The following is a 17,876-nucleotide window of genomic DNA, read 5'->3' on the forward strand; positions in this document are numbered from 1 at the left end:
TTCAGTCATATCACTATGATGTCTGCAGTATGGCAGTGTATAGTGATGTCAAGCACAGGGGCATCATGCCACAGACATGTAGCATCATGCCCCACCCAGACACATTATCCTGACACCAGACCGATCAGTACTAACACTAACCTCTTAATGCTGAGCGCAAGTGAGGGAGCTGTTAGTATCATTTGTATAGGTTTTTGGTATGAATCAGCCGTGGTTCGAACCAGAGACCTCCTGCATCAGAGGTGGATATTCTAACCACTAGGCCACCGGAGCAGTGTGAAGATTTTTTAGTTTTCTGTTAAAATTCGCAAGTCATGTATGACAATAGCACAGTAGTTGATATCAGTATGTAGTGTTCGATGGAGTTGTCTTTTTATTTCTTTATTTAAAATTCTTTTTTTATTTTTTTTATTTCTTTTGCCCCCATAGCAAGGACATATATAGGACTTAATCCTGTTCATCCTTCCTTTCTTCCATGCCCTGTATTTTTGCATAATTACACAAAAGGTAGTTAATACATGCAAAAACAATATGAAAGAATGTTCCTATGTGTCTGCATTTAGCAAATAAGAAAAGACATGTTCCTTTGTGTTTGCATTTAGCAAATAATAGTTTTGTATTATCAAAGTACTTTGCAGGTTTTTTAAAAGTAAAATTATGTACTTAGACAATATTTTCTTTCTAACACAATTACCTAATAACCACTTGGCACTGGCAAATTATATATATATATATATATATATATATATATATATATATATATATATGCAAGGTAATATGTAACCTCATCAGACAGATATTCAGGCCATATTGCAGGTTTTTCTTTTTGAACTGGATTCTGCCTTGTTTGTTAGATTAGGCAAAAATAGCACAACCCTGTAAGTTACATTTGGTATGTTTGATTATATGCATGTGCAGATGACCTAATTACATTTTTCTGTTATCTGAATGAATTGTTTCCAGTTTTTTAATAGATTTTTTATGGCCATCTTTTAGCAGAGCGTATTTTGCTATGACCTTGTCTGTTTGTTTTTCTGTTAACATGAAGTTTTCTGCACAATAACTTCAATTTTACAGCACCTGTCATTATCACATTTTATTGAAAGGTCTCCTTGACAAAAGAAGAAAAAAAACTTTTGATTTTAGGGTCAGAAAGTTAAAGGTTAAAGTCACTGACTAAAAGAAAATAAATGGTTTCCATGCAATAACATTAGGCTTGGACCAAACTTTGCACCCGAGGTAAAGAAAAAGTCTATTGATTTTGGGGTAAAAAATGTCAGATGTCAAGAGACTGCAAGAAGGAATTTTTTGGCAAGATAACTTTAGTTCTAGCTTTTTAGTGCAGCATGGATGGCTCCATAAGAGGATGACAACTTCATAATGTATAGGTCAATATCATTAATTTCAAGGAAACGTCATCCATAAGGTGGCATTCTGCAGTTTCATATTTTGCATAGGGTTAGGATTCTAAAGAAAAAGAATTTCCCCGGCTTTCCTCACTGGTTTTACTGGCTATTTAAAAAAGACCTTGTATATCTTGGGTATAATTAAAAGAACCTTTGATTCTCTTTATTTTGGTGTATGATTGATGGGTGTACTATGGGTTATAGAGTATACAGCTTGGCCTTACTTCAAATGTGCACCTTTCAAAACAGTGCTAGCTCTACTTGGTCATTTTCACTTCCTGAACTTCAGAGGTAAATTGTATAAAAAAGAGCTGATAACTTTTTTTTACATTTTATATATTTGTAATTTATTCATTGCACTTTCAGAAGCTGGTCTTGTCTAGTCTGGCAAAATTCATTTTCCCTATTTTAATAGCTGCTATGTTAGACTAATTCAGGCTGATTTTTTAACACAAGGGAGCAGTCATTTTAGTTAGAAGTGTGCTTAAATCATGTAAAATTTCCAAAAGTACAATATCCAAAGAAATCTCATCCACATTACATTAATGTAGCATATAGGTATGCCAACATTCTCTCCATTGTGCATGTTTTAAATGTGAACTACTTCACCTTACATACGTCACTCTCTCAAAAGTACATATTAACTGGTGAGTGCCCCCTAAAGAGATATACAATATAGATACTCTAAATAGAGGAATGAAACTCAAGAAATTGCAGTTAAGGTATGGAAAAGGCTAATTGGTTTTGGGGGTCAAATGTAAAGGCTATTGTGGCTCACAGTTAAATGGATTTTGCTGGCAAGTCCCTTGACCATACTTTGTAGATTGCTTGCACTTAAGGAAATAAAGATACCAGCTGATTTTGGGGTCTCAACATCACAGGTTATGGTTACAGCAAGTGGTTTCTGCACAGTTGAAGACTACATACCATTGGTCAAGGTTAGAAACACCTGTTGGCTAATCTCCCAAGTCAACCATGTCCTACTAGTGGCTAGCTAGTGAACTATTACATATGGGCCAGGTGAATAATGTGCTCATGGTACTCTTGTTTTATATGTGTCATTGATTTGAACAATGGGCCATGCTTGTTTTAGAAGCACAAGTATACTTGTTATCTGGTCAAATTTACTCCATAATAGAGCTACTTTTTAAAATGACAATGATGTACATGAATAAAATATTTTTATTTTTTTTTAAAACAATTTTTTTCACATATTCATAAATGCACTTCACATATACAAATATATATATATATATATATATATATATATATATATATATATATATATATATATATATATATATATATATATATATATATATATATATAACTTCATTACAGTGTTGCCAAAATGGAAAAGGAAAACAAGATGTCTTTGAACAATCTGGCGACAATATTTGGTCCAACACTGCTGCATCCTGCTGTCCGAGAGAGTGCCATGGTATCCATGGACCAGATAGCATCTGTTACCCAGCAGGCCATACTGCAGGCGGAAGTATTGTTGTACTTTCTCAAGTTGGTAGCCTTGGGGAGAAACATCAGAAAATCTGCAGTCTTGACCAAGATGTGAATGAGTCTTTGAAGCTAGTACCAAATTAATTGTTCTGTCTTGTCTGTTACTAAATGGTTTTAGGGTACTGATGGAATTCTCAACTGGTTTCCAGTTTCAAAGGGCTTGTTCATGATAGAATTTTAAGGATTTTAGAAGAGGGGATAAGCCGTAGTCCAGTCTCAGGATTAAGTGTTTCTCCCCATGACAAGACTGGGGCTCAGCCTGATACATTTGTCAAAATGTAGGAAGTGGGTTAACTTATTAACAAATATATTCCAATGAAATATGTCACAATTTTTATTTAAAAAATGGTGTGTTTAATTATGTTATGTTAGTGCACTTTTTGAGAGGACCCTTTAAAAAGATGACACCCCCTTATCAGAGGCAGCTTTGCCTGACCACCAAAACAGTAAAATTTATTAATTTTTATTCTTTTAGTAAGTCCACCTTTTTAGTGCAGGAGGTGTGGCCATGGGGGGGGGGGGACTCTGTAATGTGTATGAATTAATTTCCAATAATTTCATTGACAAAATGTGTCAGACAATTTGAGGATTCAAATTTCTGATTCTAATCTTGATATTGTCAAGATTTTTCTGATTGACAAAAGGATACACAATGTGTCCTGGAATGCTTAGTGGCAAGTAAAAGCATTTGTTTTGTTTGAATTGGGTTATTTCTGTACTTGTATGTGTAGAATTAGAAATGCCAGTGTTTGTAATTCATTAACTTAGATCCCATCTATAGAAATCGTGTAAAGAAAATATATTTATTACCTGTTTTAAATCTGTAAATTATTTATCTATGGTTTATAAGAATGTTAAGTCTGATATACTATGACATCATATCAAGTACAATTAGTAACACAGATTTGCACAGTTAAATATGCTGAACAGGCTATTATATATTGGTCTGAGACTGCTGATACGTATTAACATCAGGTAAAATAAGCAGGAAGTTGTTTATCCAGCATTTTAATACTGGATATATTTTTTTGTGTGGTACAAAAAAATGTGATTTTTAGCCAGTGGTAAAGTCACAAGTTAAAATTTAGTTTTTTTATGAAATGCAAGAGTAAATATTTTTAGTGTTAATGCAGGAAAGAAAATTTTCTTTCTCTTATACACCAGTATTGCTCCTGAATCAAAGCAAGGAACATTAAAGAGCCCCTCAATCCCAACTGCCACTGTAAGCTCATATTAAGAGACTGGTCATGAAAACAGTAGCAACTAAAAATAATGGAATGTTTATCTCAGGTATGTGCTCCAAGATGCAGGCTGCATAGTGATTTTAAAATCACATTGTATGATGTCAATGTAACTGGATAAAACCAGGTCACAGGCCATAGGTTGCATGTACCTGGTTTAGGTTGACCTATTCTGTTGCTGTAATCTACATTACAAATGAAATGCCAGCAAGCTTTTCACATTTTCAAGGGATATAACTTTGTAGTGGAGTGAAAGTACCCTCAGGAAATTTAAATTTCCAGGCCTACAAATAATGCAGTAATTTCCATTTATTGCTCCAAGTAAAAAAAAATTAATTTTTCTCACTCCCAGTTAAGTTCCTGTAGGAACATATTTGTCTGTTGTAAAGCATGATATAATTTATTTTTAACAAGTAAAAAAAATTTGGAATAAAATAAAAATGAAATTTTTTAACAGTAATTGTCTATATATCATTCTTAAGTATATTATATTATTAAAAAAAGACACGTATAAATATCATTAGGAAAGTACAATAAAATAGAATATTGAGATTATATATTTGCACTGTGGATGGAATATTGCCTAATATTCTTATTGTGGTGATGGAATATTGCCCGACATTTTTATTGTGGGGATGGAATATTGCCTAACATTATTATTGCGATCATGGAATCTTGCCAAACATTATTATAGTGATGAACATTTGTGCTTGGAGACAAGTGTAATCAGTGGTGTTCAGTTTGATTTTGCTTTTGTTTCTGTTTTAGATAACTATTTTGTAATTTTACATATATTGTTTTTTTAAAGTTTTTACTTTCTAACTTGTTCTGTAAATAGTTAATTATTACTTATGTGCTTGACAGTTTGTTAAATCTGTAAGCTTTTAAATTGTCCTATTATGGCAAGTTTTAATACTGTAGGCTAGATTTGAATCTTGTAATTTTCAGCTTATGATATGTTAAATATTGTGAAATTGTGAATATTTTACTTATTGTTTGATCATTTGTGTACCTGAATAATTTGATGCCAAGATCAATAATAATTCATCAGTCTTCTTCTTATCATCTTCTTTTTACAATGTATTATGTTCATCATCACACTTTTCATATGGGTAAGAAAATAAGTCTCAGTTACCTACTTTCACTGAACATTTACCTTCAGTAGATTTCTGAAATTTTAAATATATGGTCAGGTTTGTTTGGCTGTTAGTGTCTCTCAGTTTGGATATAGATCTGCTTGGATTGTTAAAGTTCATATTACACACAGTTTATCCGAACCAAAAGTTCAACACCCCACCTCACTGCATCCATTTATTCTTTAATAAACTTTGTAATATTGACCGATGAACACAAACTTAAACCTGCAATTTGGATTTGTAATTGTGCAATGGATAAGTGGGTTAGTTTGCTTTTAGCAAATTTTATGCTTCGCATAGAACTTCTTCACTTTAAAAATAAGCTTATTACAGTTTTATGAGAAATTGAACACATTTCTGGACAAGCAGATAAAGAAAGCAAAACCAGCCTTTGAGCTCCAAAACTTTCAGACAGCTGTCTCTTTAAATAATATTCATTCAGATGTAATATTAGGTCACTATTAACATGCTAGCAACTGGAATATTTGAGAAAATGTACATTTATTTGCCTGTATTTTTCTTTCATATATATGGTTCATATTTTCAGTCTTTTGCCACTAGTCATGCCTGCAAAGGAGGCAGTTTTATTCATGGGTCATTTAGAAATACAGACCTGTTTAATGATTAGAGTTTCATCCTGTCTGTTTAGATTTACATTGTAATGGATGTTTATTAAGAGTCTGACAGTTGAAATGGCTGTGTACAGTGTAATTGGATGAGGATGTGTAATATCACAATTTTTGTTTTCTTGCTTAATCATCGTATATAACTTATTACTGCTTGCTGTGAGTTTTCATTTGACAGATCAGTATACCTCTTTTCATATAGCTACATGTGAGTTGGAAAAACAACTGTAGTTTGTAAACAGCTACTCTTATTTTGGAAAACAATTTTAGCCACCAGATAGCTACTCATTGTTTTGGAAAACAGTTTTAACCAGCAGACACCTACTCATAGTTTTTTAAAGCCACTCATAGTTTTTTAAAGCCATTTTAATTTCTCTAAGCCAAAAGCAATCAGAACAAAAAGCTACTCACGGTTTTGTAAAACTAACTTAATCTCCACTAAATCAGAATCATCTAGAAGACCTTGAGGCAATTCCATCTCAGAAATTCTTTAGCAGAGTGGTACAGTGTGAAAAAAGGGAGAAATGGCCAGAAAATGGTAGAAACCTTAGTTACACCACATTGAAGTACACTCGGTCAAATACTGCCATCCGTGAGCTTTATGATACATCTCTGTTATTATTTGCACAAATAAAAGAATGTTTCTAATAGTTTCAAACTGACACAGAGAAAGTTACAATGATTTCAGTCAAGATGATGTCACCTCATTTTAATAGTAGACAAAATAATGATTTTCTTGATGTGTGACATAACATTAATCTTTTTTTAGTTAATAAAGTACCTTTATATGAAGTGGTGGCTTCTGTAATTAATCTGAGGCATTTTTCTGATCATTATCAAGAAGGCTGGATTGTTTTCCAGTTTGGACCAGATAGTTGGTCAGACATCTTAGTATTAAACAAATCAAGTTTTTGTTTGAGATTTAGATTATAGATATTAAATTAATGTTGACGACATTTATATCCAGGCAAGACCTAGAAAATAAATGTTTATTAAAACCGGAATAAACAATCTAAAATCTTGATGTCCAGTCAACCACAACCACTCTTCCATTTCGGAATAATTGTAAGAAAAGTAGAACATGAAAAAAGAAACTGCCAGTTTCATTCACATCTTCAGTTCTTAAAATTTTTATGATACTAAAATAAAACAAAAACAGTAATATAAATATATTACAGAATTGTCATCATCTCGGTTTACAGATCACATAACAGTATAAGGGAGACAACTTTCTATAGTCAAGATTGGAATTGGAAAAGGGTTTATTGGTTTGGTAAGCCACAGAACTTCCAGATATTTTGTTAAATTTATCACTTTCTTTAACCTTTTTTTCTGGGGATTGCAAATTTGATTATGCAAATGAAGCTTTATATATATATATATATGTATATATATAAATCTGTAAATATTTTGTTGTCATTTTTGTACATATTGCCGTTAAAATGAATTATCAAAGATACGAATTGTTCAGATGCTTTTGTAATAGTCAGCTTTATATTACTCTGAATATTCTTTAATATTCATTATTTAAAGCCATCACTGCCCATTTTTAAAATAATTTCTTGTTCAGCTTAAGTAGACACATTGCAACACTCTAAATGAGAATTCTGCTTTCATTTACATTGATTACCAAAATCTGCAAACTGTGATTAAAGCCACATATGACATTATAATATAATTCAAGTACCACTACTTGACTGTGTATTTATTTTCTTTTTATGCCTCTAATGTTTCCAACAAGGGCATTTTGAATTGGTCATGTCTGTCCATTTGTCTGTATGTTCATGCATCACAGGAGGCTTGTAAGCATGATTAACCAAAAAGCAGTAATTTGGTCACTGTTCTTTGTATCATCACTTCAGTCATGATGTGGTGCAAGTGACTCAATACAATATTATCATAATACAGTCAATATTAACTCATCACATGTCAATAACTCGTGTCCTTTGTTACCTGTCAATATTAACTGGTGTCCTTTGAGGTGTGTCAATATTTATTGGTGTCATGTGTCAGTAATAACTTGTGTCCATTGTCACATGTCAGTAACAACTGAAGTCCTTTGTCACATGTCAATAATAATAATTGCAGTCCTCTGTCACCTGTCAATAATAATTGGTCTTTTTGTCACATATCACTAATAACTATTTCCCTTTGTATTTATTCACTTTTGCAGTAAGTGAAGATACTTAAGAAAAATATACCTTTATCAACTGCACTTTTATTTACCATATTGTACATGGAATATTCTGTGCTACTCAGAAAATATAAAGATGTTCAACATGTTGATGTATCACTATATTTCTAGTCGGTACAATATGCATATATTAAGATGTGGTTTTTGTACATCTCAAAACAGGAACAATGTTCCATTTTGCTTGAGAAAACTAGGTATAGTTCCAAGAAAGCTGGTAATAACATAATTCACCTCAATGCTGAACCGACCTTGAATAATTTTATTGTCGGATACTATCACTATTGTATGGAAAAGATTCTTTGAATATTTCATTATTATGTATCAGTTTTTGCATTTATGTTGTTTTTTTGTATTTTATTACCTACTTCATGTGAGTAAAGATTATTTTTGATGAGGAGAGAGCTTGAAATAAGCTTAAATTTGTTTCTCAATAATATATATATTGTTGATGTCATACTGGCCCATCTGTTAATTTGCCCCAGGGCAAATGGGTTTTCAGGTAATATTATAAGTAAAGAGTCAATTGTATGTACTTTTTTTATGATTGTAAAGTAAATAATTTAAACCAACAAGTTAACATGGCAAACTACAAGGGTATCTAAACATCCTGATATGTTGTCATTGAGTATAGGTTAGCCAAAGTGACAACGGTCAGACAAACTAACAGGACAGTTTATCATTTCACATGAATTCATTGATACCAGGTGAAATATAAAAATATTTATTGCTGAGCATGAATCTGATAGGGACCAATTATTTGTTGATTTTGACCATACACAATGCATGCCCACCACTGCACCAACTTACAAAAATGGTATGAATTACAAACATTGACAATTTCATGTTTTCTAGTTGATTACTTGTATTTGCCATAAAGGCCATGTGAGCTTGTGTTATGGCCATATGTCAACCAATTTTAACTTATAAGTAAGCATACTGGCATGAAGGCCTCTCTAATTTATGCCAACAAAACACCAATCTGCCATCAAATGTGGCCACCGTTACTAAATATACAAACCTTTAAAATAACTTCAAAAACAATTCTCAACCTAATTTGACAGAAAGGATTCTGGCAAAAAGGGCAATTAGGTTTATACAAATGATGCCAATCTGCCATCAATACTATGATGAGTTCTTTGTATTTTAAATGTAGCTTTAAATATTTTCCAGTCATATTGCTATGATGTCTACAGTGTGGAAGTTTATAGTGATGTCTAGCACTGAGGCAACATGCTACACACATATAGCATCATGTCCAACCCAGTCATATTATCCTGACACTAGACTGACAAGTCCTACCACTAACCTCTTAATGCTGAGCACCAAATGAGGCAGCTGCAAGTACCATTATTGTAAGTCTATGGTATGACTCAACCAGGGTTTGAACCCACAAACTCCTACATCTGAGGCTGATGCTCTAACCACTTAGGCCACTGGAGTGGTCCACTACCAATATTAAAAACTGAAAACCTTTAAATAACTTCTCAGCAGCCACTCAACAGAATTTGGCAGAATACATCCTGGCATGAAGGGCTTTCAAGATTTGTACATATTATGTCTATCTGTTTATAAATATGGCCATGTGTACCAAACAGTGGTCACACCCCAAACCAGCTTTCGGTTTATCCCTCTACCCTCAGTACCCTCCGAGTTCTAGTCTCCTGCCACCCCACCCCCAGCTTCTCTCCAGGCCACCAAAACATCCCTTAAATCTATGTTAATTTCTATTTATTTAATGTAGGATAAAGATATGAATGTGCTTTTTTTTTCTTTTCTTATAAACAGATTTAAATTCTAAATCACCATTAAGCCTTTTCATCACCCCAAAAAATATTTTATTTAAAAAAGCGTCCCTCCCTTCAACAAAAGTACCCCATGTGCTGAAAGAGCTCCTCTTCTCCTCCCATCTGTAAGAAATTCCTATCTGAAATGACTTCTCAAAACAGAAGTTGACCGAATTTGATAGAAAGCATTGTGGCTTATTGCTTTTAAAATTTGTACAACTGATGCTGATCAGCCATTAAATATGGATGCTGTGACTAAAAATGGAGGATAAAAATTAAACATTCAAAAGAATTTGAGCACATTACATGCAAACTTTTTAAAGATTGTGCTTATCTGACTTCAAATATGGCTGCCATTTCTAAAAATAAGGGAACATATTAAACAACTTTATTAGGAAAAAAATAGTAAGAGAATTTGACCAACATGGACAGAAAGCATCATTACACATAGGCTTTTCAGTATTGGATCAGTGATGCAATCAACAGCATCAAGAATCCCAGATTTCTGGATAACCTATCTTGCATATCACTATTAGGCAGATGTCTGGTGAGGAATCTCAGGGTCACTTGGGCCTCTTGTATTTCGACTTTAGTTTTTGCTAAGGTTGTTAACTCTTCAAATGTATTGCTGAAATCAGCCATGCATATTGTGCATAAATAGCCATTATGCAAACCAAGCACAATCAGGCATATCCCATTCATCATAATCAGGCATATCCCATTCATCATAACCATGCATATCCCATTCATCATAACCATGCAAGGTCTAAAAATGTTTAAATTATCTACCACACTCTTCGAGACAAGAAAACCAATTTTGAACTTTAATAAAATGGTGGCTTTCACAAAAAGTATTATATGCCTTATCAAGGTTATATATTTGTGTTGGTAACAATTATGATCATATCGTATAATGGTAATTTTTGCATGATACATTTGACTGATTTCAATAGTATCTTGACCAATGATAAGCTCATCCACTGACCAAAATAGTAAATAAAAATAATTTTGACTAGCAAAGGTAAACTATGAAAGTTTAAATATTGTGAAATGATACCAAACCTTTTCTTTTTTGGAGTACAAGTTTCTTGTGGAATATATTAAAAGGAAGATAAGACTGCAAGAACACTTTGTTTTGATTTAAGACCCGTTTTTTGGGAACAAGAAAAGAATGATGTGCAATATTTCATGTTTACCTTGTGCTAGACACATGTTCTTTAAATTGTGACAATTATGATGTAATAGTGATACCAATGTTACAGTTGTTGTAAATAAAGAAATTCTGATATATTAAAAGCATTATTTGTTACCTGTTTTACTTGTAAACCACAAATTCATTCCAAAGGAAAAGCTTTCTGCACATAATTTTTAGCTAGCCTTCCTAACAGAGCAGAAGTGCTGATGCTACACTACAATACAATGCATGGAGAGAGAGAGAGAGAGTGCTGCAGTCTTAAGTTTTTGTATATACACAATTGTAATAGCTGATTGTTTAGCATGCCTGACTCAATACCAAAAGGGTATAGGTTGAATTATACCATGGGGACCAGCTTCAGTCAGCCACAATGGTATGTCCTTGGGCAAGACACTTGACTCCAATTGCCTTTGCACAGAATAACATACCTGTGTTGCTGTGCCATAAAGCACCAAACCAAAATTTCTTTACTCTAACCTCTTACTTCATTAAATGTTTGGTACATACTTCATGAAACATATTTATGAACTGTGCTTTAGAAAGGTCACTGTGGCTCATATATTTATAACTTTCTAAGTGCATACATTATCCAAGAGTACTACTTTACTCCCAATGACAAAACAAAAAACAGGTCTCTGTGAGTCACTGAAGATTCTTTGGTTTTAAGATAGACATCTTGCAATCCTGGGTACCACACCAATCCAGAAATAGGTCACTGTGACCTACAAGAGGTTTCTTTGTTTTTAGATTGACAGTATGTGGTCCTAAATAAAAATTGTACCAATCTAGCATCCAATATGGCCACTATGGCAGCCATCTGAAAATCTTGTCACTATTCATCCTCTATTGATGACTTGTGCTAACAAGAGGCCCAGGTGGCTCTAATATTGTTCACCTGACTTATATAACTTGAGTCTACTATTTTACCATAGCGCCTTTGTATAGTATCCTAAGAACATAGCCTATATCAAGTATCTCCAAAACTTTAGATCATGTTGGTTTCATGTACTTTAGTATATACTGATACAAGTTCTTTCTAAAGATAAGGCCTAATTTAATATACACTCTTGCTCGTAACTGGGGTCATCCATGATACTGATGAAAAAAACCAAACAGATTAAAATAAATGTCACCTCAAGAGTGATAACAAGACAATCTAATGCAAGATAACCTCATTAGGGCCTCCATTTAGCATGTTTGTGGGGGGGCTAGGGGTTGAAGTTTTCATATGTGTGGGGAGGGGGAGTAAGTAAGACCAAGTACCAGTAGAATGTACACACATAACACAAACTATATTATCGCTACTATGAGTAAAACCTATGTGTCTCAGCCAACAACAAACTGCCTAGTATTCACACACCCTCCCACTTATAACCCCTACTGATTTAAAAACCCAAAGCATCAAGGATATAAAAAAATGCAAAAAGCTTAGTCATTTCATTCATCAACTTCTAACCCAACTGTTGCCAGGGGGTCTCACTATCAACTTAGTTTTTCAAAACAAATGGAATCTCAAGATGTAAACAAGCCAACAGACTTGCCCCCTGTCCTTTTCTGGTTTCCAAAGCAGTTCATGCTTTTTTCTCTGGCACATCGTGTAGGATATGTATCTACAAAATTGCAGATGGAATCTTCCTTTGACCTGTACTGTCTACTTTCAAACAGTGTAGGATATGTATCTACAAAATTGCAGATGGAATCTTCCTTTGACCTGTACTGTCTACTTTCAAACAGTGTAGGATATGTATCTACAAAATTGCAGATGGAATCTTCCTTTGACCTGTACTGTCTACTTTCAAACAGTGTAGGATATGTATCTACAAAATTGCAGATGGAATCTTCCTTTGACCTGTACTGTCTACTTTCAAACAGTGTAGGATATGTATCTACAAAATTGCAGATGGAATCTTCCTTTAACCTGTACTGTCTACTTTCAAACAGTGTAGGATATGTATCTACAAAATTGCAGATGGAATCTTCCTTTGACCCGTACTGTCTACTTTCAAACAGTGAGATTAAGAAATGAACATGCTCAGAATGTGGCATTTACCATGCATCCCAAACCAACGTCAAATGCCACAAGATAAAACTGGCAGCTGAGGACATGACTGCTGATCATGATGTTAAAACTAATAAATTATCAAGGGAGAGGGACAAGAGTTAGGGGTGAAAATGATTTTTTTGTGTACATACTAATCCCTTTTACTTTCAAAACTGCCCAGGGATTTGATGACACAAGATCATATTCCAATTTTTATAGGATATCTGAGCAGTACCTTTTCATTTAGGACAAACTTGACCTTGTGATAAATGTGTTAGTAAAATATCATGGTAATCCTCCGAGTAGTTTAGGAGAGCGGTGCTGATGGCTGATGGACACTAGGCCATCCCATAAGTTTTTCTGGTGTAAGTTAAAAACCATTCAAATCCAAAATCACTTAAAAGACTTTGATATTTGAATAGAAATTTACTAGACAGACTGCATTCTGGCATGATGGATATTCAAGTCTGTACCAATGACGCCAGTCTGCCATTAAAATTGATCAGCAATGATCAAAATAGAAAAAAAACTGAAATGACTTCTTTTCCAGAATTGCTCACTTTCAAGCTTTTTATAAATGACAATGATCTGCCATCAAATACGGTCATGATTATTAACTGCAGAAAAACCTGTATACAATGTCTCAAAAAGTACTCAACTGAATTTGACCAAACTTCACAAAAATATGTCTACCCTTGCTAAAATTACAGCTAAATGAATTCTCCAGACCACTTTATAGAACTTTTGAGGATAAAACTTGGCACAAAGCATCCTGGCATGAAGATCTACCATCAAATTTTGCCACAATTACTACATTTAAAGACGCTTCTTCTCAGAGTTTACCAAAATTGTACTGAAAGTGTCCTGGTATAGAGGACTTTCAAATATCTACTACGTATCCTTATACACCACCAAATATGGCATCTGTTACAAAAACAGAAAAGTCTTTAAATGACTTCACTGCTTATAAGAATTTGGCCATATTTGAAGGAAAGCATCCTGCCATAGAAGTCTTTCAATTTTACAAAAATGATGCCAATCCACCCTCAATAATGGCCACTATTGCTAAAAACAGTGAAACATTTAAATTAATTCTTCTTAAAAACTGCTCAACAGAATTTTACCAGACTTTACAGAAAGACTTCTGGAACAGAGGGCTTTTGAATTTGTTCACATGATGTCAATCAAAAAAGGTAGAAAAATTTCACAATTTTATTTTAAAAACTACTTAGATGAATTTGGCAAACTCCTAAATAGCAGCCTTTCGATACTGGATAAATGAAGCTAATGTGCCAACATATATGGCTGAATAAACTTTAGAAACAGTTGCTTTCATAATATATGCTATTAACAGTTGCTTTCATAATATATGCTATTAACAGTTGCTTTCATAATATATGCTACTGACAGTTGCTTTTATAATATATGCTATTGACAGTTGCTTTCATAATATATGCTATTGACAGTTGCTTTCATAATATATGCTATTAATAGCACTGACATAATTTTCTACAGAAAAGCATACAACTGACCCTGATCTACCAAATGCTCATGCATTTATTAGGTGAGTGATCTCAAGTCAACTTGGGCTTCTTGTTTATTAATTACCTCCAAAGTTCAGAAAGTAAAAATGATTATGCAGAGCTAGCAGTATTCTGAGAGATGTACGGCCCAGCTTTGTACTCTCAAATCCAGATCAACCCTGATCAGATACCAAAGTAACAAAAAATTGTATGTTTTTTACACTCTCCCTAAGAGACATGCAATCCATTTTAAAACCAGAGTTATCAGTGGAGAAAAATTGGGAAATACTTTCTTAAATTTCTAATCTTGTGCAAAAGTGTAAAACTGCAAAGGGAAACCAAAATAAAATCTGCAAAGGATAAAGAATTAGGGTTCTTTTCTGAAACAATTATTAACTTTTGACATCAGAACACAGAACATGTTTATCTCGCTTCAATAATCTTCTTGGCAATCAATCAAAAGCTGGAGGATTAATTCAAGACTTCTCATAAATAGTACACATATTTAGCAACAACATGGGACACAACTCTGGCAAAATGCATGATCTCATGATGACAGAACAGTCTACTTGATGTCAAGGTCTGCCAAGTTTCAGGACAATTCATTCAAAGCTACTGGACTAGCTGCACACCCAGGATTTATCATATAAAGCAAATACATTAACATCAAATTGGGCCACATCTCTAGAAAAGACATCAAAGTGTCCTGGCAGAACATACTGCACATGTTGCCCTAATGCATGCATCAATACCAATTACTATATTTAAAGTAACGAAAAGATGCAAAAATATTATTCTGTATAGTATATGTGCATTTCACAATAAATAAGGCACAAATGGGAGGGGGTGATACAAGCGTGTGGTGACAGAACAATACCTGAATACTTACCTGATATGTCGAGTCCATAATGTGTTCCAATCTGCTGGGAAGTTCATCAAAAGCAGTACAATTGGTTATACACTGAAGAATTGTCATCCAGAATATAAACATTTAACACCAAAATGGGGCCTTAACTCAGCATTAGGATAATACAATATGTGCATGTTGACCCCATATGCATAATATATGCCAAGTTAGGACACATAAAAATAAGGACATAGTTGTACACACAAGCATTTTAGGATAGTCATAAAATGTATGTACAGCCATGGATAATTCTATCAGAAACCCATATATTTATGGTGTGGGCACGCAGGATCTTTACATGCAATTTATGAAACGAGTCACATGATTTATGACTTTTGTGCCTAAATGAGAGATTGAAATTTTTCAACAATCTTCACAAATTTGTTTGGAATTAGCAGAAATGTAACATCACATGTTTACGTACTTGTGTGTGTAAAATACATATGCTCCCACTGATGACACCAAAGTCAAAGTTCAAAAATATTTTAAAGAATGTATAAAAGTTTGAAAATTAATGACATGCAAATCTTGTCAAATCATCTACACCAGGGGTTTTACACTCAAACCACGCTGAGGGCCGCACGAGGGCATTTTTGATGGCCCAAGGACCACACCACCTTTGTTATCTCTCATGACACTTTGTGATGCCAATCATTTTGCAGGCCACAGGATATTATTATCTACAACAAATCACATCAACTTTCCGAGTTAAAATTAGGGGAGATAGGAAGGGGAGAAATGAGTAATGCATGTTAGCAACAGTTAACAAAATTGTTAGACCTCAGCTTTTCTTATGTGGTTCTGGAAAATAGCCAGAATTTTTATCTGGAAATCATTTTATAATGTTAAAAATAGACACTCTAGAGCAAGGGTCTTAAACTCTAACCACCCTGAGGGCCGCACGAGGGCATATTTGATGGCCCAAGGACCACACCACCTTTGTTATCTCTCAGGACACCTTGTGATGCCGATCATGTCTGCCAAATTTTATTTGTCTGCCTAGAATGGGGTTTGCCTAATCATTCTACATGCATGTGACAACAGTTAAGTCAGCTAAGGTCAAACTGGGAGGTTTGCAAATTTGGTCTGGAATTTTCAAAACTGAGAAGATCTTCAATGAGAATAATGAAAATTTCCCTGTGGCACATCTTCAACTTTCTTAACCCAGTGAAGGACCAAAGCTTGAATCACTATGCGAGTACTTTTCATCTTTTTCTATGAGAGCGTTTGTGTGATTTCCAAGTTAGGGAACACTGACTAGACCTGAAAATTGATCTGCTACCATAAATGGGAGATTATGCTCAGCAATGCTCATATATCTTTACCCACTTTTTAAAAAGATTCCACTAACATGGATTTCAGTAATGGCATATTTTGTTGTCACGTGTAGTATGCTTTCATATACTGCAAGGCGCATAATGTCATTCTCGAGATTGTACCAGCTTTACATAATGGGCACATTGCTTATTCATGTCTTATGAACTCGATTCCAACCATTGAAATTCATGTTTCCACCCATCATTAAATTATGTTATTTTGGTTGTTTAGATTTTGGCACTTTTGCATTCGGAGATAATGCATGCTTAAACATCTTGACAAAAGTGAAACACTGAAGCCAAATGATACCCATTTTTTGCTGATTGAGCTTCTTAGTGAAACAACCGTAATCAATTAACCACTTTAATCCTTTGGAAACTGCAAACACTGGAGCCAACCAACCCTGCTGACAGAATCAAAGGGGTGCTAAATGTTTATACTACTTGAAACTAAATTAACTTGCCCTTCTTAAGAAAGTTCACAGACATGTAATCACAGGCAATATTAACATAAATATACTACACTGTAAGCAAGATGTGAAACAAAAGATGGAAAAAATATTAATAATTTTGCATCAATGGGAAATTTCAGTGAATCAGGAGGGACTGGAGATACCCCTCATCATGGGAGGAAAACCCTCCCATCCAGGAGGTTCACATGTATGATCTTACAGATGCAGAAAAACATGTCTACCAAATTTCTTTGTCTACCTCATATGGGATTTGCTTTTAATTATTTTTTGCTAAAATATTTTTCCTTTGTCAACGTTGCTTGTTTGCACAATCTTGCTAACAACCTACCCCAGCTGCAAGCCATAAGGGCATGAAAATATACATTGTAAAATGAACCCACAGAATCAAGTACAGTAATTATGTAATAGTGGACATCCACTACAATGCATGGAACTTACCTGTTGGCTGAGCTATAGCAGACAGTGCAGAATGCTTTTTAAGGTGATATGGACTATTATCATAATTAAATAATGAATAGG

At 34.0% G+C, this 17,876-nt stretch overlaps 1 protein-coding gene across 4 annotated transcripts in view; it reads left to right on the plus strand.

Moving 5' to 3' along the window:
* LOC149776968 (active breakpoint cluster region-related protein-like) overlaps positions 1–11,201 on the plus strand; it is a 144,582-nt gene extending 133,381 nt beyond the window's left edge. For all 4 annotated transcript variants that reach the window (XM_089941686.1, XM_089941687.1, XM_089941689.1 and 1 more), the window contains one exon: positions 2,748–11,201. In XM_089941686.1, coding sequence (XP_089797812.1) covers positions 2,748–2,976 — 229 coding nt within the window. In that variant the 3' untranslated portion in view covers positions 2,977–11,201. The remainder of the gene's footprint in view (positions 1–2,747) is intronic.
* Positions 11,202–17,876: the final 6,675 nt, after the last annotated feature.

The sequence above is a fragment of the Sinohyriopsis cumingii genome, chromosome 18 (genome assembly GCF_028554795.1).
Source record: "Sinohyriopsis cumingii isolate HCF-2022 chromosome 18, ASM2855479v2, whole genome shotgun sequence".
Lineage (NCBI taxonomy): Eukaryota > Metazoa > Mollusca > Bivalvia > Unionida > Unionidae > Sinohyriopsis > Sinohyriopsis cumingii.